The following is a 24387-nucleotide window of genomic DNA, read 5'->3' on the forward strand; positions in this document are numbered from 1 at the left end:
CAGGCCTGTCTTAAGCAGACACCTCAGGGAAATGTGGCCTTTAATGATGGACAGCTGTTTAATGGATGTTTATTTCCACGGTAAAGCATGATTATATTACCTTTAAAAAGCCATCAAGACAGGTGATTACTTGATACATGTGACCTTTAAGACAAGTGATTACTTGATCATGTGATCTTAAAGACAGGTGATTACTTGGCACAGGTGACCATTGAGAGGTGATTGCTTGAAACAGGTGACCTTTAAGACGGGTCTTTTGTTTAATGGATGTTTATTTTCACAGTAAAGCATGATTATATTACCTTTAAAAAGCCATCAGGACAGGTGATTGCTTGATACATGTGACCTTTAAGACGGGTGATTACTTGATCATGTGATCTTTAAGACAGGTGATTACTTGGCACAGGTGACATTTGAGAGGTGATTGCTTGAAACAGGTGACCTTTAAGACAGGTTTTTGCTTAATATGTGTTACTTTTAAGACATCAGATTGCTTATTACAGTTGACCTGAAAGATAGGTGATTGCTTAATATAGATGACCTTTAAGAGAAATTAGTTGTAGATATACCACTTGAATTGCATAATGAAGTCAAAATATATTTGGAAACATACTTTTGGAGTATGAATTTGTCCTTCATTATACACATAAACTTCTCCCAGGTAGGCTTCAGGGTGTTAGTCTATTGTGTCCAGGCTTCATGGTGTTAGTCTATTGTGTCCAGGTTTCAGGGTGTTAGTCTATTGTGTCCAGGTTTCAGGGTGTTAGTCTATTGTGTCCAGGTTTCAGGTTGTAGGTCTGTTGTGTCCAGGCTTCAGGGTGTTAGTCTGTTGTGTCCAGGTTTCAGGGTGTAGGTCTGTTGTGTCCAGGTTTCAGGGTGTTAGTCTATTGTGTCCAGGTTTCAGGGTGTTGGTCTATTGTGTCCAGGTTTCAGGGTGTAGGTCTGTTGTGTCCAGGTTTCAGGGTGTTAGTCTATTGTGTCCAGGTTTCAGGGTGTTAGTCTATTGTGTCCAGGTTTCAGGGTGTTGGTCTATTGTGTCCAGGTTTCAGGGTGTAGGTCTGTTGTGTCCAGGTTTCAGGGTATTAGTCTATTGTGTCCAGGCTTCAGGGTGTTAGTCTATTGTGTCCAGGCTTCAGGATGTTAGTCTATTGTGTCCAGGCTTCAGGGTGTTAGTCTATTGTGTCCAGGTTTCAGGGTGTTAGCCAATTGTGTCCAGGTTTCAGGGTGTTGGTCTATTGTGTCCAGGTTTCAGGGTGTAGGTCTGTTGTGTCCAGGTTTCAGGGTGTAGGTCTGTTGTGACCAGGCTTCAGGGTGTTGGTCTTTTGTATGTGGCATCAATGGTTTGTTGTATCCAGGCATCAAGTTTGTGTTGGTCTGTTATATCCAGGCATCAAGATGTGTTTGATGTGAAGGCATCAAGGTGTTTGTTATCTCTGGCTTTGAGGTGTTAGTTTGTTATATTCAGCCTCAGGATGTGCTAGTCCATTATATCCATGTATGAATGCGATAGTCCATTATATCCATGTATGAATGTGATAGTCCATTATATCCATGTATGAATGTGATAGTCCGTTATATCCATGTTTGAATGTGTTAGTCCGTTATATCCATGTATGAATGTGATAGTCCGTTTCATCCATGTATGAATGTGATAGTCCATTATATCCATGTATGAATGTGATAGTCCGTTTCATCCATGTATGAATGTGATAGTCCATTATATCCATGTACGAATGTGATAGTCCGTTATAACCATGTATGAATGTGATAGTCCATTATATCCATGTATGAATGTGATAGTCCATTATATCCATGTATGAATGTGTTAGTCCGTTATATCCATGTATGAATGTGATAGTCCGTTATATTCATGTTTGAATGTGTTAGTCCATTATATCCATGTATGAATGTGATAGTCCGTTTTATCCATGTATGAATGTGATAGTCCATTATATCCATGTATGAATATGATAGTCCATTATAACCATGTATGAATGTGATAGTCCATTATATCCATGTATGAATGTGATAGTCCATTATATCCATGTATGAATGTGATAGTCCATTATATCCATGTATGAATGCTATAGTCCATTATATCCATGTATGAATGTGATAGTCGTTATATCCATGTATGAATGTGATAGTCCTTTTTATCCATGTATGAATGTGTATGAATGTGATAGTCCGTTATATCCATGTATGAATGTGATAGTCCAATATGACCATGAATGCAGTAGTCCATTATAACCATGTATGAATGTGATAGTCCATTATATCCATGTATGAATGTGATAGTCCATTATATCCATGTATGAATGTGATAGTCCGTTATATCCATGTTTGAATGTGTTAGTCCGTTATATCCATGTATGAATGTGATAGTCTGTTTTATCCATGTATGAATGCGATAGTCCATTATATCCATGTATGAATGCGATAGTCCGTTTTATCCATGTATGAATGTGTTAGTCCATTATATCCATGTATGAATGTGATAGTCCATTATATCCATGTATGAATGTTATAGTCCATTATATCCATGTATGAATGCTATAGTCCATTATAACCATGTATGAATGCAATAGTCCATTATAACCATGTATGAATGTGATAGTCCCTTATAACCATGTATGAATGCAGTACAATATATCCATGTATGAATGTGATAGTCCGTTTTATCCATGTATGAATGTGTTAGTCCATTATATCCATGTATGAATGTGATAGTCCGTTATATCCATGTATGAATGTGATGGTCCGTTATGTCCCCACATCGAGGTGTTAGTCTGTTATATACAGGCATTGAGGTGTTAGTCTTCTATCCAGGCATCAAGGTTTTAGTCTAATATCCAGGAATCAAGGTGTTTGTTATATCTCGGCATCAAGATGGTTGTCTGTTATATCAGTATATTAGTCTCTAATATACAGGTATCTTGATGCTTTCGAGGCATCAAGGTGTTACATAAAAGTATATGCCTACATTTGTTTAAAATTGCAGCCATCAAATTGAGATTTATTAACGATTATAGAATTGCCAAACCCTGTCTAATATATTCTATTGATTCTATAATGTACAGGAAGTGAATTCACCTACTTTGCTGACTCGAATATCCCAGATAACCCCTCGGCCTTTGTGAACACTGTGCGTTACCTGAAGGCACGTTTGGAGCAACCCAATGAAGCATATGCTGTCCAGTCAACTGCCTATGCTCTGATGGCACATATAATACACAATGGGATGGGGATTGACACAGACACCAAAATTCAACGAGATGCTATGATGAAGTGGCTGAACACCATGAGGAACTATGTGGGAGGATTTGCCTCTACTCAGGTAACAACAATTTAGTTTGTTTTGTGCAGAGTTCCCACACTACCGGGAAATCAGGGAAGAAGTCGGGAGAAATGATCATTTTTTTCCTAATCATGACAAGTACTTCATTTTGCAAGTATTGATGAAAATCTGGAAAAAAACAAAATTTCTGCCACCACTTGATGCCTGAAACAATTATGTAATTGAGTCGTAAAGAACTGAACTTGAGTTAAATTTATTGAGTTCTAACCAGAATAATCAGAGGTTGCAGTATGGATCATTTGGGTGTTTGCTATAAATATTTGTTGAGACAATCAGAATGCTCATTGAATTAGATCTAGTAGACCTTTTTCTCACAGACAACTTGATATCCATATCTTTCCTTGCATGGAAGGTATGAAAACCAGTCTAGCATCATTAGAGGCCAACATGGTGGCGGGAAAGTGTAGCGCTTACGAGATGGCCTAGCAAACTTAAACGGTAAATTGAGTCATACCTGCATTAAAACGTTAAGAAAATTATTTATTTTCTGAGAAATTTTGAGTATTAAATTTGTTTTGTCTTTCATCTGCTGAAAGACATTAAAAGTACAGTGTTGATTAAATTTGACCTGGTACACGTGATTTCTTTGCTAGTTGTATGAGTGTACAAATCTCACAACCGACATTTTCAAATGTTGTAGAAATTTTTTAAAAATGAAAGTCATATACTGGTTGTAATAAAAATACAAAAGGGAAAGAACACAAAATATATGAACAACTTCTGGAGTTTTGTTTGTCATCTGCTTGATGAATCAGAATGGCCAGATTGTTGTGACAGCGACATGTTTCTTGTCGTTCTCTAATTAAATATTTTGAGAATTATATGTTCTTTCTGGTTTTTACCAAAGGTATCTGACTTTCATTTAGTATAATTGAATTTTTATACAGCAACATTAAAATGGAGTTTGTTGCTAATACCACATGACTATTGGACTTCCAGTGTTGTTTCAGATTTGTGAAATCATGTGACAAGTAACGCAAATGGCAAGTACTGGGTCAGGTCTCATCTGTGCTGTAGTTTTGTCTAGTCTGTGAGTGAATTAAAGACATAACATTATAATACTTGCCATTTTTGAGAAAATAAATCATGCAGGTATGAGTTGATATAAAATAGTTTAAATTTGCTAGGGCCTGCTGGTAAGTGACTACCATATGCCACTACTGCATGGTGGCAGCAAATTCCAAATTTTCAAAATACATTTGCTCTGGCCCCACACCCCAACCTAAATGTCCAAATATAACAATTGGGGTCGGAATATTCAGAGGAAACCTAGATTAGAAAATGGACTGCTATTCATTTGAAACCAAATTTGTTGTCCAAAATATTGAATCTCAGAGCTGAACTGTGGTGCAAAACTATTACACAGTGACATGCAGCTTGAAGCATTGGTTTCAGATCTTAAACAGAACATAGGAGAAAAGGGAAATTATCTTTCCTTGTATTATACACAGTACGAGCCCTGTGTCAGTACAGGTTTGGGGACTGGTTTATCAAATTGCAAGAAGACAAGCTGATTTTACAGAAAATTCAGACCTTGTTTATACAACAATATGTAATTTTGATTGTCTTTTGTCAAAATTTAAATCAACCCTTTCTTAAATGTTTTTAAATGATGGATTTTTAACCAAACCATCTTAAGGAGTTTAGGTTGTTTGAAAATTCTTGTTTGGGATTTTATTGGCACAGATTAATTCAGGGTTAAACTTTTTTCATTGCAAGATAAGATTCTAATACTTAGCATTTCTTGATTTTTTTTCTTTCTTCATGCTCTGATAGGAAATGTTTACTTTGTATAACATGCATATATATTGCTATAGAATTATTTATAGAATTAAAGGTTTGAAAGGAAGAAAACTAATTTATGTTCATTATTTTTCCACGTAGCAACATAATGCAGGTCAGCAAAGTAAAGTTTGAACTTTTATTCTGTACATTGAAATGACTTTTCATGCCAATTTACAGGAATATAGTCAAACTTGTTTTGTGTGATACATTTTGTGGTTTTGTACATGATCATCTTTTCTGACTTAGATGTTTTGGAGAGTCTTGAAATAGAAACATCTTAGATTTAGAAAATGCATGTTTTATAATCCTGAATGTTCTTAAATTCCATTTAGTTATGGTCGTATGTGAACCATGAAAAAATTAATTTCATCCTGGAAAAACCCTGGAAATGACCTGGAAATTTATCTTTAGAAGAGTGTGGGAACCATGGTTGTGGATTGTGCTCTTGGACAAAATTTGAAAGTGCATCCTTACTTGCACATTAAGATGGCCATAAATTATGTCATAAATTATCTGACCTAAAGAGAAGAAATACACACAATCATCTATAACAAGATGGATGTGGCTTCCATGTATTCATGTACATTGGATGTACCATATATGCTGGCATATAAGTTGGGTCCATTGTCAAACAATATAGATCTTGATTTGCTGGAACAAAATGTGCCATCAGATCAGGGTCTGTGTCTATGATTAGTCCTTGTAAATTGTATAGACCCTGATACAACAACACTCTGCATAGGCACAGTTGGGTATATTTAGTTGGATTTGGCTTGTATGAAAGCCGATTCATTATGCCTTCTAAATTTCCATTTAGTTTTAATTTTGTTACAGCAACAAAAAGCAAAAATTTCCCTTGACAAGACTTCTTTAATTGGTATCCATTTCTTGCAATATTGATACCACTAGGGATTTTCCAAAATTTTCATTCATAGCTATATTCTTGGATATAGTTATTTATTGAGAAAATATAAAATATATACCATTTTTATTAAATTTGTTAATTTCACGAAGCCTATTCTAAATATCCAGATATTAATTGCTTTTCTCATCAGTGAATCAAGCTTTCAGCTACCAAATTTGAATGTGATTTTGGAATGTTAAATAGAAAACTAATGATCTAATTTTCTGTTAAAAAAAAAAAAGGTCCACACTTGCCTCTGCATTAAAAGTGGGTTTGTGAGTCATAAGGGCGCACTAAAATGGAGGAGTCATAAGGATGCACTAAAATGGGGGAGCAGCGTATTATTATATACTCAGATTTTCTGATATTAACCCATAGATTTATAAAAGGAGGTAACTGAATTTTTTTCTCCATATGTGTCATCTTCAATCGGTTTAGATCAGTAAGAATGTCCATCATAAAATTATCGATACATCACAACTTCTTTCATCTCCCTATTATATTCATGTGTGTCAGGAGTTAACTTTCAAAGGAAGTTGAGTGAAGAAAAAGTTTTATAACTTTTTCTCTAGAGTGATGTTAAAAGATCTGTGAACTGATTCTGATTAGAGAATAGTTGATAATGATCATGTTATTGTGTGTGTACAGTCTGACATCTCACATGGGCCTGTTGTTTTGACATAGCCCACTCTGACATATCGTGTGGGCTTATTCTTTTAACATGGCCTCCTTACAGGTTTGCTGGGCACTACCACAACGACACATCTTCCTGAGATATAGGCTTGTTGTTTTGACATAATCCGATTACAAGCTTGTTGGGCACTGCCAGAACAACAGGACACATACAGTAACCTGCAAATACTCAAGCATGATATGTTTCTTTGGTTACCCTCAGAATTCCAGGATCAGAGAGGTTTTTGTCTTCGTTGCATGAAAGATGGGGTTTTATTGTCTTTGCAGTTAAGGACATTGTAAAAGCTAAATATTGGATAAGTTTCTGAACTGAGCATTCTGGAACATTCTTGTCTCTAAACATAATCGATAAGAGTTGTCATTTTCATCCATGTATAGACTTGTAAACTACTATCTATTTTTACTGTTTTATCTTCAAACACACTGATTGCGAAGGAGGCACTGGTTGCTTAAAACACGGTTCGGTCTATAATGCAGTCGGGTTCTATGGCTCATAACTACCTTGTTATAGCAGGGTCACACTGTATTTAGTTTTACTGTTTTATCTTAGGACACACTGATTGCGATGGAGGCACTGGTTGCTTATAACACCGTGTTATAGTAGGGTCACACTTTATTTATTTTTACTGTTTTATCTTCAGGACACGCTGATTGCGATGGAGGCACTGTTTGCATATACTCAGGTTGATCCAAATAGGAACGTGTTCAACATGCTGCTGAAGGCGGAGACATCAGCTACCCCAGACTGGTCATCCTATGTCTACATGTCTAAGGACAACTACACAGAGCTACAGACCATCAGTGTGAGCAAGTCAATACAGTCTAACATTATAAAACAAATCACCTGAAAAATCAATGACTGAGCTTTTCTTTTTCATTTCACATGTTATGTCTGTAGCCATAGAAACAGGAGATACACTAGTAGTCATATGTCATTTTGGCACCCAGTATTTTTTTCACATCATTTATCACTGACTTTGTACATTTATTTCTTGCTCAGGTCTTTTGACTCGCTTCTTCATGCAGGACTTTGAGGAGATAAAACAATTTCATTTCCCAACATTAATTTGCATCAGCTTCTGAATTATTGCATGTATTATCTTAGATGTGTAGAACAAGTCACATGCGTAAGTTGTGGTTAGTATGGACTTGCAACCTTAAGTGAGCAGATTTGAATCATACCATCAGAGCAACCATGATTGACTACCATGGTGAGTTATTGGTCAAAGCAACTTACTCTAATTGCATGCTAAATAACCTACAGATGTTGCTATGCCAACAAACAAAAAAACTTGATACCAAATGAATTTGTAATCATCATTTTGTAAATAATCATAACAGGATGGTCTATCCCAATGCATATGGGACATGTTATGCCAAAGAATTCATGATAGCATAACTCTTTAATACAAGATACCACTAGGAAAATTTAAATCACGGAATTCATATTGGTTTATCATATAACATGGCCATATCTAATGGATTGTAATCACCTCTATGTTGGTTTATTAGACTACATGACCATGTCTAATGGGTTGTCACATCTATGTTGGTTTATTGGACAACATGGAAATGTCTAATGGATTTTAATCACATCTGTTTTGGTTTATTGGACAGCTAATGTCTATTAGATTTTAATTATATCTATGTTGGTTTCAGACAACATGGAAATGTCTAATGGAATATTAATCACATCTGTGTTGGTTTATCAGACAGCTAATGTCTAATGGATTTAATCACATCTATGTTGGTTTATTGGACAGCTAATGTCTAATGGATTTTAATCACATCTGTGTTGGATTATTGGACAGCTAATGTCTAATGGATTTTAATCATATCTATGTTGTTTGTCAGACAACATGGCAATGTCTGTTGGATTTTAATCATATCTATATTGGTTTTCAGACATGGAAATGTCTAATAGATTTTAATCACATCTGTGTTGGTTTATTGGACAGCTAATGTCTAATGGAATATTGATCACATCTGTGTTGGTTTATTGTACAGCTAATGTCTAATGGATTTTTATCACATCTGTGTTGGTTTATTGGACAGCTAATGTCTAATGGATTTTTATCACATCTATATAAGTAGCTTAATGCAATTTACAGCAACATTAGCATAAAGACTACATGTATGTAGTTCACTTGCATATTTTAAATGCCAGTGGTTGTTTTGTTGTAGGCTCAACAGGACCGAGTGTATGGCACAGTTCGAGTGATTGCCCAGGGCACTGGCAGAGCCATGATGCAGGTATGGTCATCTGTATTGTACTTTTTATAAGCTCACATGTTTAAATATCCAACTGAATTTCCTCCACTGCTTTAATATATTAATGCCACTCATGTACAGTAACATCTGAAACATAATCTTACCCAGCAACAAAAAGTTCATCAAATATTTGTGCAAAAATATTTTGAAACAACGCTTAAAATATTCTGTCTTCAGCATATTACCATATAAACTGACATAATAAAGTTGTATTTTAGTAACCACCATTATCTTTTTTCCTGCATAAGTATATCACATTTTTACCATGCTGTGCCACATAAGATACCGCTGATTTAAAGCCAGCTTGTTACAGCAGAGAAATCAGTTTAGAATACATTCATCCTTCCTGCCATGAAATAATGCACAACTTTTGTCCTTTGCAGCTGACTACCACAGTCCATGTTGAGTATGACAACCTTATCAAAAAGATTGTCAATGATACTGAGTACTTCGAGATCACAAATGACAACATCTATTTTACTGGCCGCAACTTCTCAGTCATGGAGATGACACCTTGTGTCAGGTACATCATCATCACCACCACTTTCCATCATCCACTCCTGATCATTAAGTTCAAAATTGCTCTGTCTGCCATTCTTCTTCAGATATGTTACCTGATCATAATGTGTTTGGAGTACATCTACTACTTTATAAATCCAGTCCTCTCAAGCTAAAAAGATGTTACCACCACTTTTGGGTTTTGTCAGCAACAGAATTGCCAAAACAAATCTGCTTGCCAAGGTGTAAGTCAGATGAGAGTGGTCTCCTCTTGAATGGAGGATAGGTGTCCTGATCCCATTAGTTTCTATTTCGTCTAGTACTTAGAAGCTTGCTATCTCATTTGACGTCTTTCAAATAGCGACTTTACTATGTCTTTTTAACAACTACGCGATTCTTCTGAATTTTTTTATTAACATGGATGAATGTTTTGCACTTCATTTTTCTGTTTTGACTACTTTGACAAGTCCCTAAGCAGCTTACTTAGATCCAGTTGCCTCAACACTAAATTACCTACTTGTATTGTTGTACCTGAAAACATCACATCAAAAGATAAACTTGTTGGCATCATCTTAATTGCCTGCCATTAGTAATTTATGTTCAGCTCACTACTAAACCTTGTTTATGAATTCGTTCAAGTAAAATCTGTTATTATATGTCTGTTATTACATGTTGTAAATTCATCCATGTATATCATACCCTATACAGTAAATTCAATGTGACACTTGATTGATTTCACCAGTGTATGCCATTGTCTTCTTTCTGATTACATGTGTCAATACAATCATTAAGTGCATATTGGCCTAAATGGATAGAGTGTCTGTCTTGGATGCAGAAGGTAGCAGGTTCAAATCCTGGGTGAGTCATACCAAAGACTTAAAAAATGGTACTAAAATCTGCCTTACTAGGTACTCAGCATTAAGAGGTTAGCATCAGGAAGGGATGATATTTCTGCTGAGACTTTGTCATCTTGGATGCAATGGGTTATCCACTATTCCTATCAGGAATCCAGGACTACAATAAATTCTTATGTTTATCTGCTCACAAGTTTAGACTAGTGCCTCAAGCATAGCATTTGAGCACAACTGCTCCCAAATTGACATCATCTAAAATCATGGGATGGAGTAAGAGACTCCCATTCCCTGTCTATTACGTCAGAGACCTTTCATCCCAAAGGGTTCAGTTTGACCAGGTGAAACCAATATCAGAAGTGCATTGGGCAGGATACTCTTGTTTTTCACCACCTTTGCTACAATGTGGCTTTCTCTACTTATGCTGCATTTGCAGGAGTAACAAATATTGATCTATTTGCACCCAGGCATTGATCTGTTGACATTCAGGCATTGATCTGTTGACATCCACGCATTGATCTATTGACATCCACGCATTGATCTATTGACATCCACGCATTGATTTATTGACATCCATGCATTGATCTATTGACATCCACGCATTGATCTATTTACATCTAGGCATTGCTCTATTGACATCCACACATTGATCTATTTACATCCAGGCATTGATCTATTGACATCCACGCATTGATCTATTTACATCCAGGCATTGCTCTATTGACATCCACGCATTGATCTATTGACATCCACGCATTGATCTATTGACATTCAGGCATTCATCTATTGATATCCACACATTCATCTATTGACATCCACACATTCATCTATTGACATCCATGCATTGATCTATTTACATCCAGGCATTGATCTGTTGACATCCACACATTGATCTATTTACATCCACGCATTGATCTATTGACATCCACGCATTGATCTATTTACATCCACGCATTGATCTATTGACATCCAGCCATTTATCTATTTACATCCAGGCATTGCTCTATTGACATCCACACATTGATCTATTTACATCCAGCCATTCATCTATTTACAGCCAGGCATAAACCATGGCCCATATGTCACACTGCTCCTAAGCTGATTCACATATTGTCACTTCAAATTCTGTTGAATTGTTACTTCAAATTCTGTTGTGTGAATTGTCACTTCCAATTCCTTTGTGTGAATTGTCACTTAAGATTCTGTTGCATGAATTGTCACTTCAGATTCTGTTGTGTTAATTGTCACTTCAAATTCTGTTGTGTGAATTGTCATTTCAAATTCTGTTGTGTGAATTGTCATTTCAAATTCTGTTGTGTGAATTGTCACTTCAAATTCTGTTGTGTGAATTGTCATTTCAAATTCTGTTGTGTGAATTGTCATTTCAAATTCTGTTGTGTGAATTGTCACTTCAAATTCTGTTGTGTGAATTGTCACTTCAAATTCTGTTGTGTGAATTGTCATTTCAAATTCTGTTGTGTGAATTGTCATTTCAAATTCTGTTGTGTGAATTGTCACTTCAAATTCTGTTGTGTGAATTGTCACTTCAAATTCTGTTGTGTGAATTGTCACTTCAAATTCTGTTGTGTGAATTGTCATTTCAAATTCTGTTGTGTGAATTGTCATTTCAAATTCTGTTGTGTGAATTGTCACTTCAAATTCTGTTGTGTGAATTGTCATTTCAAATTCTGTTGTGTGAATTGTCACTTCAAATTCTGTTGTGTGAATTGTCACTTCAAATTCTGTTGTGTGAATTGTCACTTCAAATTCTGTTGTGTGAATTGTTGCCTCAAATTCTGTTGTGTGAATTGTCACATCCAATTGTAATTTTTATATTAACCATATTTTCTTAGTGACATTAATATTCTGAGGATAGGAAAAAATTAGGGTTGTTTTTTTCTCTTAGCAAATTAACCTGTCAGTATATTCACAGTAAAATGAGACAGAAATATGCCAGTCCGGTCAGTCTTGTTCTTTGTCTTTGTATCAGATGTTTCTAACACATAGGTTATTATTGAAGAGTTGCCAATTTCTCTGCAGGTGGCTGTACACAGACAGAAGTCTGGAGGCAGGGCTAACAGTTTTTGAGGTGGATATCCCAACAGGATTTGTTGTCATGAATGACACCCTTCGACAGTTTGTCAAGTCTGGAGTCCAGGCAAACTTGAAGAGAGCTGAATTCTATGATCGTAAAGTTGTTTTATACTTTTCTCATGTAAGTAGTCCTTGGCACCCAGCACATTTCACACAGACATCATCAATCGTAGAATCATTCTGATGTATTATATGCTCAGTCAGGAAAAAGTTGCTGTGGCTTGCTTCAAATAACACTTAAATAGGACTATCTTTTATGTTACTTTTGGCATCTTCATAATAAAGAGAATTTAACTAAAGTACTATGATGGCTTTGAAATTTGTCTTCTAAAATGAATTAATCTTTTTTTGCTATCTGGCATCTTTAATTTCTTTTTTTTATTACGGTAGGTCTGTGCCCATAATCAAATTAAAAGCCTGGTCCCTTTCTTTGACATAGGAATGTTTTTGTGCAAAGATGAAACAATATATTCAGTGTGCTGTTTTAGTTATCTCTGTGACCTTTTAAATTATATGTATCATCAGATTCAAAAATGTATGCATGTTGTATGTGTGCATACTGCATGGCATAATGAAGCTAGTGGTAAAGCTATTGAGTTGTCATCATGATGGCTACTGTTGTAGTATCAAAATTGTGGGATTTTTTAGATCCATTATAATGACATATTTTAATTTATGAAATGCCATGAGTTTATTTACTGTTCATCTTGGTTTGGCTGAAACTCAACATGGCAATCACTTAAACATGTTTCCATCTGTCCATTCACACCTGAAATGTATCTCACTATTTTTCCTTTCATTTTTGTTGAACCGACATTAGTGGTAGTGACTCATTGCAGTCACTTTTCTGGCACTGGCAGCATCAGCAGTTTGCTATGGTTGTAGTTAGCATTTTGATCATGATGGGCAACATAATCAGCAGTTTGATATGGTTGGCATGTTGATCGTGATAGGCAACATCATCAACAGTTTGGTACGGTTATAGTTAGCATTTTGATTGTGATGGGCAACATCATCAAAATTTGTATGGTTGTAGTTAAAATTTTGATTGTGATGGGCAACACCATTAATATTCCATTGGTTATAGTTCAAATTGTGATTGTGATGGGCAACACCATTCATATTCCATTGGTTATAGTTCAAATTTTGATTGTGATTGGCAACACCATTAATATTCCTATGGTTGTAGTTCAGCTTTTGATTGTGATGGGCAACACCATCAATATTCCTATGGTTGTAGTTCAAATTGTGATTGTGATGGGCAACACCATTAATATTCCATTGGTTATAGTTCAAATTTTGATTGTGATGGGCAACACCATTAATATTCCTATGGTTGTAGTTAAGCTTTTGATTATGATGGGCAACACCATCAATATTCCTATGGTTGTAGTTCAAATTTTGATTGTGATGGCAACACCATCAATATTCCTATGGTTATAGTTCAGATTGTGATTGTGATGGCAACACCATCAAAATTCCTATGGTTATAGTTCAGATTTTGATTGTGATGGGCAACACCATTAATATTCCTATGGTTGTAGTTCAGATTTTGATTGTGATGGGTAACACCATCAATATTCCTATGGTTGTAGTTCAAATTTTGATTATGATGGCAACACCATCAATATTCCTATGGTTGTAGTTCAAATTGTGATTGTGATGGCAACACCATCAAAATTCCTATGGTTGTAGTTCAGATTTTGATTGTGATGGGCAACACCATCAATATTCCTATGGTTGTAGTTCAAATTTTGATTGTGATGGCAACACCATCAATATTCCTATGGTTGTAGTTCAAATTGTGATTGTGATGGCAACACCATCAAAATTCCTATGGTTATAGTTCAAATTTTGATTGTGATGGCAACACCATCAATATTCCTATGGTTGTAGTTCAAATTTTGATTGTGATGGCAACATCATCAATATTCCTATGGTAATAGTTCAGATTTTGATTGTGGCTTGACATGGAGGTCCTGTGTTTCAAAACCTTTTTATTCCACACCCTTTGGATTTGGTTAATAACTCAGAGGTGGGCTTTGACATAAAGGTCCAGACCATAATACTACTTATCATTAACAAAGTGGGTCTCAGTTACCTTTTCATACTCATATCATGATGCTGTCATTCATATCTCAGACACTGTTCCACATACAGTGACAGTCAGTGTGTTATGTTTTGTAGAGCACTACTTAAATGTAGATCATAGTGACCTGCATTCAAGCATCATTGTTTACATTTTGTTTTTTTTAATATTGTTCAACATGAGCAGGAAAGAGTTTTGCATAGAACTCTTTCAGACAGTTAAATTCTGTTTTCAGCTTGACACCTCCAAGACATGCGTTCCGATAAGAGCAGACAGATGGTACCCTGTGGCCAACATGACCATCCAACACAGAATGCGTGTCTACGACTACTATGAACCAGGTATGTGGCAGCTTTACGTACTAAGCTATTCCTAAAATTGACAGTCCACCCCGTTACTTACTCACTCACACACATTTATTTTTGTACACTAAGCAGAGTGATGTATGATGCTTTAGAGGGCATGCAATATAACTTGATGTGCATCACATCTAAAAAAATGTTCCAGAAAAAACAACAGGATAGCCCTGTGCATATGGCATGAGTTTTATTTCTGCATGTAGCATGAAATTTATACCAATATGTATTTAGTTTTATTGAGAACTGCTGTGCCAAATTTCAGCTTAAATAAAGGAACATAAATTAAAAGCTTCCAATTTATTTCAAGTACCCTCCTCAGTAAAAATATGAAAGCCAAGTGCAGTCAGCATCTCTCAGAGATACAGGCACTGGTAAGGCTAGCACTGCTCCAGATGATCTCTCTGGAAGTATGCTGTAGGGGAATGCCTTGCTGCTTGGCTCAGGAGTTAACAAGTTAAAGCCATTTTCCAGCACTTTATAGGCTCTACTTGTCAGCCATTAGATTTGTTGGAGGAAAAAACTTGGAAAACCCTGGGAAAAACCACCAACCCATAGGAAGCTACTGACAAACTTTCTCACATACCCACATTGGCCAAGCCCAGACTTGAACCCCCTCAGACAGGAGAGATATCAGTAATCTGTAAAGGCATGTGACTTAGACCACTTAGCCCCCCAGGAGACATTTGTAGAATGGATATTGACATTGGATCAGTGGGTCCAATGACCAAAACAAAACATAACCCCCATGTACACCCTCAGCTAAAGTGTCTTCACCATGGCCTAGATTAACAAAACATACCCCCATGTACACTCTAGTTCAAAGTCCCCAGGCAAGAATGAAAAACACAAAAGGAATGAAATAATAACAGTAAACATGAATGAAGAATATATTTTACTTGAAGACGAAAAACTTGAGGGCTCAGAAACTCAAAGAAATTAGACTACTGACTGCCAAACAGACATAGATGAGATGACTGCACCCCTACCCCACACATGTACATTCTCAGCTAAAGTGTCTTTACTATGGCCTGTGTTAACAAAACATGGCCCCCATTTACACCCTCAGCTATAGTGTCTTCACCATGTCCAAGATTAACAAAACATAACCCCATGTACACCCTCAGCTACAGTGTCTTCACCATGGCATAGATTAACAAAACATACCCCCATTTACACCCTCAGCTAAAGTGTCTTCACCATGTCCTAGATTAACAAAATATATCCCCATGAACACCCTCAGCTACAGTGTCTTCACCATGACCTAGATTAACAAATATACCCCCATGTACACTCTAGCTATAGTGTCTTCACCATGGCCTAGATTAACAAAATATACCCCACCATGTACACCGTCAGTTATACTGTCTTCACCATGGCCTAGATTAACAAAACATAACCCCCCCATCTACACCCTCAGCTACAGTGTCTTCACCATGACCTAGATTAACAAAACATAACCCTCATGTACACCCTCAGCTATAGTGTCTTCACCATGGCCTAGATTAACAAAACATAACCCCATGTACACTCTAGCTATAGTGTTTTCACCGTGGCCTAGATTAACAAAACATACCCCCCATGTACACCCTCAGCTAAAGTGTCTTCACCATGGTGTAGATTAATAAAACATACCCCCATGTACACTCTAGCTGTAGTGTTTTCACCATGTCCTAGATTAACAAAACATAACCCCCCATGTACACCTGCAGCTATAGTGTCTTCACCGTGGTGTAGATTAACAAAAAATACTCTTGCTTCAACATAGTTTTGTTGACATTTCAAACCTTAACCAACAGTCTTCTTAAATGTAGATATAGTTGATTATAGCACTTGAAAATTAAATTTTTGTACTTGCAAATTACATACAAAGTACTTCAATTTCCTGATGAAATGTCTGTTTCAACCAGCAGGTAAAACTTTTGTACATATGGCAGTCATACTATGTCATGAATCTAGTTTGAATGTTAAGTTGAGGTTCAGGTCATTGTGTGTAACTTGAAAAGTAACAAATCCTGATTTTGCTTGATGGATATTTTACCAATGTAAATAATAAATGCCTGAAATGACACTAATCTTTTTCTTTCTTTCTGTAGGTATGTACAAGGTGGCAATCTACACGACTTACAATATGTTCAACCTGAACATATGTTATGTTTGTGGTTCATACCAGTGTCCTTATTGTCCATTCTTCAATGTTGCCTCAGTGATCAAGGCCAGCTTTACACTACTTGCCCTCATCCTGGGTTTCTTCCTAAAGAGATACTTGTTACGCACAAGCTAGGGGATCTGACTGCAGTATTGTGACATCATCATCTTGTGCATCACATTTATTTTTTTTAAGTTGGAGTAAAATAGTTTGTGTACTTGAGTTGCATATCTTGGTCTTGGACCAAAATTGAATGGTCTTGGACTAAAATTGAATGGTCTTTTGTTGATCTGGTCATTTAAACTTATGCTAAAAGATGTTGTTTTAAAAACCATCTTAAATCATTCTTGGTCATACAAATGGTCCTTCTTTCCTTCCAATTAACAAAAAGGTACTCAAATTTTTTTTCTTTCTCATTTTAATTAAAGACTTAAGATGTCTTAATGGGGCATTTTGGAGAACAGTAATAAAATAATTACACCCATAAAATCTGCTAGATTATACAAGATAGTTTATATTGATAGGGATCAACCTTTTTCAGATTTCCAATATTTAAACATTGTGGATTGCACATATATGATCATGCACTACATGTTTCAAATCCAGTGATGCTGAATGCTTACATGTATAGTTAGCTTCCCAGCATGACTGTTATCAGCTCAGGTATATCCATATATCATTCCCAGCATGCACTTTTGTCAGGGGAGATTAATCTGTATGAAATATCTTTAATAATAAAATTGAATAGTACACTCGTGTCAATATCATTTTGTTATCATGTAACGAATTATGTAATAGCAACAACCATTGTGAAATGTTGGTCTGATGGCAAATATTAAATGATAACAATTATTCCATGACGTTTTAAGAAGTTATGTTGCTTTGTAATTTCCTGTGACAACAACTATCAATTATAGACAAGAATCTATATGAGGACCAGAGTATTTGGGCTTTTGACTGAATTTCTAATGATAATATTCACACACACACATATATATAATGAAATGCAGATGGTGTTAATTAGTAACTAATTAGTAACATGATGTTTTACTAAAGATTACATTATTGTTGTGTATATCAAATTCATTTGTATATTTTCATACTTTTTCTAACTATTCCACTTTTTTAAATTGATGTATATACACATGTACATTCCTGTAGAATAAGTAAAAATAAGTGTGTTATCTAATTTAATATATCTACATGTATAGGGGCACTTTCCACTGAGTCAGCTTATTGTATTACATTATGACAGAATGGTATATGACCCAATTACAGCTACATGGCAAGCAATTATTCAGATTTTTTAACTTGATCAGTTTGTGCACAAATTTATAAAATTATTGATTTTAAATAATCAACTATTAGATGGACATTGAGTTTGTGAAATTATGTTTGCTCTCATTTTAGAATTAACTGTTGTCTTCAATAGATCACTCATACAGTGCTCATTTGGCCTAAATATTCTGCCTTAATTTTATGGTTTACCACTCTCTCTGTTCTGAACTCCTTAGATGATTGTTATATTGGGCTAACATACTGTCATGTAATCTAATGCCATCATGATGACCTGGTTTCCCATAGCCATGTCATTGTAAATGGCCTTTGTCAAAGCATGTATATACATGTTATTCAGCGATGAATTGTTTTGGTAATTATAAAGAAAAGTGTCAGGGACTAAGTTTGTTCCAGATGAGTGTCAGCAATGCCTCCAAAAGGTTTTGGGATCTAAATAAAATGTAAACTTGTATCACCAATCACATAAGAGTATTGCTTTTTTTCACACTTCACTTCCAACTCCTGCATCACATGAATAAATGAATAGTATAAAGTGTCCTCTCCAATTTAGTTACGTTATTGAGCATAAGATTTCACATGAGAACATGATCATAACAAAGAACACACGACAATGTTGGGCCCAGTTGAATAATTATTTATTCAAGAAATGTTGCAAAGCACTAAACATCTCAACATCATGTTTACAAATTGTGTATTGTGTATTTTATTGTTATGAACAAGAATTATCTTGATGTAATAGATTAAATGAAGTTAATGTTAAAATAAAGACAGATAATGATAGATGATTAGTATCAAATAATATAGCACTGTGAAGGCAAATTATGGGTAATTTCCACAGATAACTGTGAAGGCAAATTATGAGTAATTTCCACAGATGAATGTGAAGGCAAACTATGGGTAATTTCCACAGATGAGTGTGAAGGCAAACTATGGGTAATTTCCACAGATGAGTGTGAAGGCAAATTACGGGTAATTTCCACAGATGAGTGTGAAGGCAAACTATGGGTAATTTCCGCAGATGAGTGTGAAGGCAAACTATGGGTAATTTCCACAGATGAGTGTGAAGGCAAATTATGGGTAATTTCCACAGATGAGTGTGAAGGCAAACTATGGGTAATTTCCGCAGATAAGTGTGAAGGCAAACTATGGGTAATTTCCGCAGATGAGTGTGAAGGCAAACTATGGGTAATTTCCGCAGATGAGTGTGGGCAAGTTATAGATATTTTCTTTTAATTGATTTAAATCTGCATATTGGGTCAGTTCTTCAGCAAATATGTGATGTGATGTGCAAAATTGTTATTTAATCAGCAATAAAACTTCTGTTGGATGGGACCAATTTAGAATGTGATAGCAATTTTATTGAACAAAAATTATAACAAAAAGATTAGGTACATTTAATCTTTTGCAAATACAAGTAATCTTTCTGTTAGTAACCTTTTTCTCCATTGCTGTACAACATGTCTTTGTCATGTCTGCAAGGAAATAGCAAGCACCTTTTCTCCCTTGTTGACCATAAAAAATATGTAGGATTGTATACAGATATAATGTCGGGAATGTGTACAGATATGCATTGCTGATTTGAGCTCCTAACATACCACTTGATGGATGCTACAAAATTATCAGACCAAATATGTCCTGATTTTCAAGTGACGCTAGGAGTTATTAAAAAGTATTCAATTGTGAAAACAATACTGATGATCTTAACAGGTGATATTGCACTTCATTTTTTCTTTTCTGTATTTATACGGCTTGTTTAAATTTTTCAGTTGGAACTATTTTCAGACTTTTGGAAGTGATTAGCGCATAAGCAGGTTGTTGAAATGTATATACTGTATATAGCAGATTGTGGCTTTAAACACCGAGATTTTCCATTTTTATGAGCATGTAAACAGTTTTACACATTTTCATGGGGAAAAAATCTATCTTAATGCTGTTGACTGACTGTTATTGGATAAAAGAAGTTTCATTTCAGCTTGGAAAAGCAGTTAAACATTTAGTGTTTTGAAAATCTAATCTGATATTCCTCTCTTTTAGGATATATATATATATATATATATATATATATATATATATATATATATATACACACACACACACACACACACACACATACTCCTCAAATATATATTTCATTGATAACATGATTTGCATGCTTAAGACCTTTTTTGGTCTGCTAGCCACTCAGATAACTGATTTTGGCTCCGCATTTTTAAAATTTGTTGAAAATGAATCTTGTGTGAGCAGAAACCTGATGTTTGTAAGAATTTTGTACCTGAGTATAAATGTGTAGCGGAAGTCATAAAAAAATGATTATGACTTAAGCCTTTGCTTTGTAGTGATGAACATTTAGCTTTGTAAACAAGTTCACTTCCTGAAAAATATGGAATTAACTCACTGTTTCTAAAAGAAATTAGCAATCAAATTGAAGACAGTAAACTAAATTTTTGTTTACAAAGTTAAACCTTAAGTTAGGTATTTGTGAACTATGTTACCAATAATTTCGAGATATCCCATAAACACACTGTAAAATAAAAGATTAATTTTTGTCAGGTACCTGACAAAGCCTTATATTGTTCTATGAATGTTTTGTATCTCATTATATTTTCACACATTGTTTTACACCAGCTCATTTTTTTCATAATTATTTTCTGAACTCTTCTTGTACTACATAAGTTTTATCTGTGCATTTGCTAACAAATCTTCATTATGTAAAAATTTATATTTGCCATAATTTGTACAGAAATATTTTTATTCAGTATATGAACCTATATGAGAATAAAAATATATTTTTACATTGTTATTTCTTTGTCCTGAAACATGAGACCTCATCGTATCTGAGTTTTTGGCCAATTTTAGTTCTGACTCACGAGACATGACAGCAGCTATGACATTTGCATTAATGTCCATTGTCAGAATGTTTAGTTGTCTGCTATAAACTATTTATTCGAATACAATTTGGAGTCCAAAAATGTTTAAGATTTTGAGTCATCTACATGCATGTATTTGAACCTTTCAGATCTGATTACTATTGATCTAATGTTTTTACCCTAGTATGCAAAGATGACTATTTTCTGAAGTATTTACCCTAGTATGCAAAGATTACTGTTGGTCTAAAGCATGTACCCTAGTATGCAAAGATTACTGTTGGTCTAAAGCATGTACCCTAGCATGCAAAGATTACTGTTGGTCTAAAGCATGTACCCTAGTATGCAAAGATTACTGTTGGTCTAAAGCATGTACCCTAGCATGCAAAGATTACTGTTAGTCTAAAGCATGTACCCTAGCATGCAAAGATTACTGTTAGTCTAAAGCATGTACCTTAGTATTCAAAGATTACTGTTGGTCTAAAGCATGTACCCTAGTATTCAAAGATTACTGTTGGTCTAAAGCATGTACCCTAGTATTCAAAGATTACTGTTGGTCTAAAGCATGTACCCTAGTATTCAAAGATTGCTATTGGCTTAACCCAGTCAGCATGATCTTGATTCTCTTCTCCAATGGTTAGTCATCACTTTCTGGCAGTGCATCTCAGCGTACTCTCTTTTTTATTTTTTTAATGCAGTTTATTCAAGAATGAATGATCATTTACTTTCAATAATTATTTTCCTTTTTTCTCTTATTTCCTGGTCATAATTCCTTTTAATTGTGACCAATACCTCAGAAATCCATCCTTCCAAGTTAAATTTTAGCTACTCAAAAGGTAAAAGTTGTTTGCCCACATAGGGTGGACACTGAAAAGAGTGATCTCCCCTTTGAGATAGGGAGATTGGCAGTAAATACCATCCATACTTTAGTACTTGGAAGCACTTGTTTATAGATCTTGCCAAAATCATGTTAAGTGTTATTTTTCACATACATGTACTTTTAAAAAGTTAGTGGATTTTTTCCACATAAGGGAAATATACATAGTTCCAATTATTTCTCTTGTTTTGTGTTCAACAAAGTTTTCTGACTTGATTACTGCAACAACTTCATTATACAACTTTTTGTTATATCTGCCATGGTTACCATTAACATTGTTATAACTCTGTGGTCTTAACAGAATGAAGCAAAAACCAACCCGTTTTGTAAAACTTAATTTATTTCTCAAAGATATAAGATTAAAATTTTGGAGGAACTTGCAGTATTATGAATTAAATCCAAAACAATCCATAAAGCTCAAAACATGTCTATAAGAAATGAGTATTCTGAATGAATTCCAGGTCATTGAATGTGCTGATGTGCCAACTGTCTTGATGTGTTAAAATGACATTGTCAGGAACTCCTTTGAATAATTTCAAAATAATCCCAGAATATTTTTGTCCAGAGTCAATGAACACTTTATAATTCCAGTATATATGCCAAATGTTTCCTGTCAAATTATGTCTAAATACAACATTATAAACATCTGCAGAACAAAGGAAATGAGAATCACTTAGTTTCCCACTTCTATATTCTTATATACACCCATACAGCTGTACAATACAATACTTACCTACTCTACCTATGTTGCAATATTTCCTGCATTACATTTTTCACAATGCCTCGTCACAATGGAAAGTACATGACTCTATAATCTAATGCGAAATCACCCCAAAATTGTACACAAGTTCATTATTACAATTACTTTTAAAATTTGTAAACACCTATGTATAGCTCATATGCAAACAACAGAGATGCGCCAAAGTGAAGGACACAATACAGATATACATAACATCACCCCTCATAAAGAAAAAGACATGTATGTAATAAAGCTTTCTTTTACATATTAGTCAAACTTAAAACATCGAGTGATGTTATCAAACAGTAAGTGCTATCATCGAAAAAATACAGAACAATAAACTACTGTAGTCCATTGATTAAAATCCGTCAGCCAGTTGGAACTGTAGCTTATGGATATTGCCTTAGTTTATGAAGCAAATGTCCCAGTCCAAATGAGTGGATGATTTTCTGAAATTTATATTACAGTTTACATCTAAACCAAGTTTGGGAAACAACAAAATTGCAATTATATCTAACCTGCAAATATAAATAATGACTGCGTATTGCCTCAAGTGTAGAAGTAAAACAGAAAACAAAAATTAAACTATGGAAAAAACTAAACATAACAGACAAATGCTTAAAAGTATATGTGCTACCTGTGGCAGAAGAGAGTATGTTTCTAAAACAAAAAACTAAACTGAGTGACTCACTACCTGGAGGAGTGGCAATAATTTTTTATGTTATTTTAGTCGACAATTAAGTTATAATAAAAATGCAAAGCATTTCATACAAATGTAAAACGGACTGTGATCTGTGTATAGAGCAGGATAAAATAACTTACTGTCAGTGTTGTAATCAAGAAGCTCTAATCAGATCCGGCTTAGATATTCACAAGTTAATTGGCAAATTACCGGAGTCCAGCCGTGGATGGCCATTGCCTTGTCACAGGTATACTGGTCCTTGGAACCAGCTCGATAAACAACTTGATCAAAATGACAAATCAATTCCAGAAGAACTGTATAATTAGGTTGATGACATTGCAATGCGTCATGACATAGGTTACCGTGACAACGAAAATGATAAATCTGGTTGTCATTGTATTATGCTTGATGAGCTAAGAGATATGCATCTTCAAGGCGGCCTGTTTCACAAGCTACGAGAGCGAATTCATTGTAAACTAGTTAAAGGTATTATAGGAACAAAATATGAACTTGGCATTGAGACAATGCCGCTTGGAAAGCCCCGACTTGGTAAGGCACATCCGCCACAGCCCCACTGGGAGATGTACTTTCATATGAACTTCACAAAACCAAAAAAAGAAAGGTTGCCTCGACGAAAAGTTGTCGCAAATACAGTTGAGGACATTTGGGCCGATATGTCGAATGTTGCTAAGTACCACGACAACAAAAGATACGTGATGAACGCAAATGATATTTGTAGTAAATGCCCATTTAGTGGGCATGTCACAGATAAAACAGGAAAAACTATAAATAATGCGTTAGAGATATTTTAATCAACACAGAAAGAAAAACAAATAAAATGTGGACTAATCACGGAGCGGAGATTTTTACATAATCAC

General features: G+C 35.1%; 1 protein-coding gene across 2 annotated transcripts in view; it reads left to right on the forward strand.

Annotated features, from left to right (window-relative positions):
- LOC149785884 (CD109 antigen-like) overlaps positions 1-21139 on the forward strand; it is a 117746-nt gene extending 96607 nt beyond the window's left edge. For both annotated transcript variants that reach the window (XM_089979874.1, XM_089979875.1), the window contains exons 30-36: positions 3081-3337; positions 7382-7543; positions 8925-8993; positions 9395-9534; positions 12401-12575; positions 14779-14884; positions 16996-21139. In XM_089979874.1, coding sequence (XP_089836000.1) covers positions 3081-3337; positions 7382-7543; positions 8925-8993; positions 9395-9534; positions 12401-12575; positions 14779-14884; positions 16996-17183 — 1097 coding nt within the window. In that variant the 3' untranslated portion in view covers positions 17184-21139. The remainder of the gene's footprint in view (positions 1-3080; positions 3338-7381; positions 7544-8924; positions 8994-9394; positions 9535-12400; positions 12576-14778; positions 14885-16995) is intronic.
- The last annotated feature ends 3248 nt before the right edge of the window (positions 21140-24387 follow it).

The sequence above is a fragment of the Sinohyriopsis cumingii genome, chromosome 13, assembly GCF_028554795.1.
Source record: "Sinohyriopsis cumingii isolate HCF-2022 chromosome 13, ASM2855479v2, whole genome shotgun sequence".
NCBI classification, from domain to species: domain Eukaryota; kingdom Metazoa; phylum Mollusca; class Bivalvia; order Unionida; family Unionidae; genus Sinohyriopsis; species Sinohyriopsis cumingii.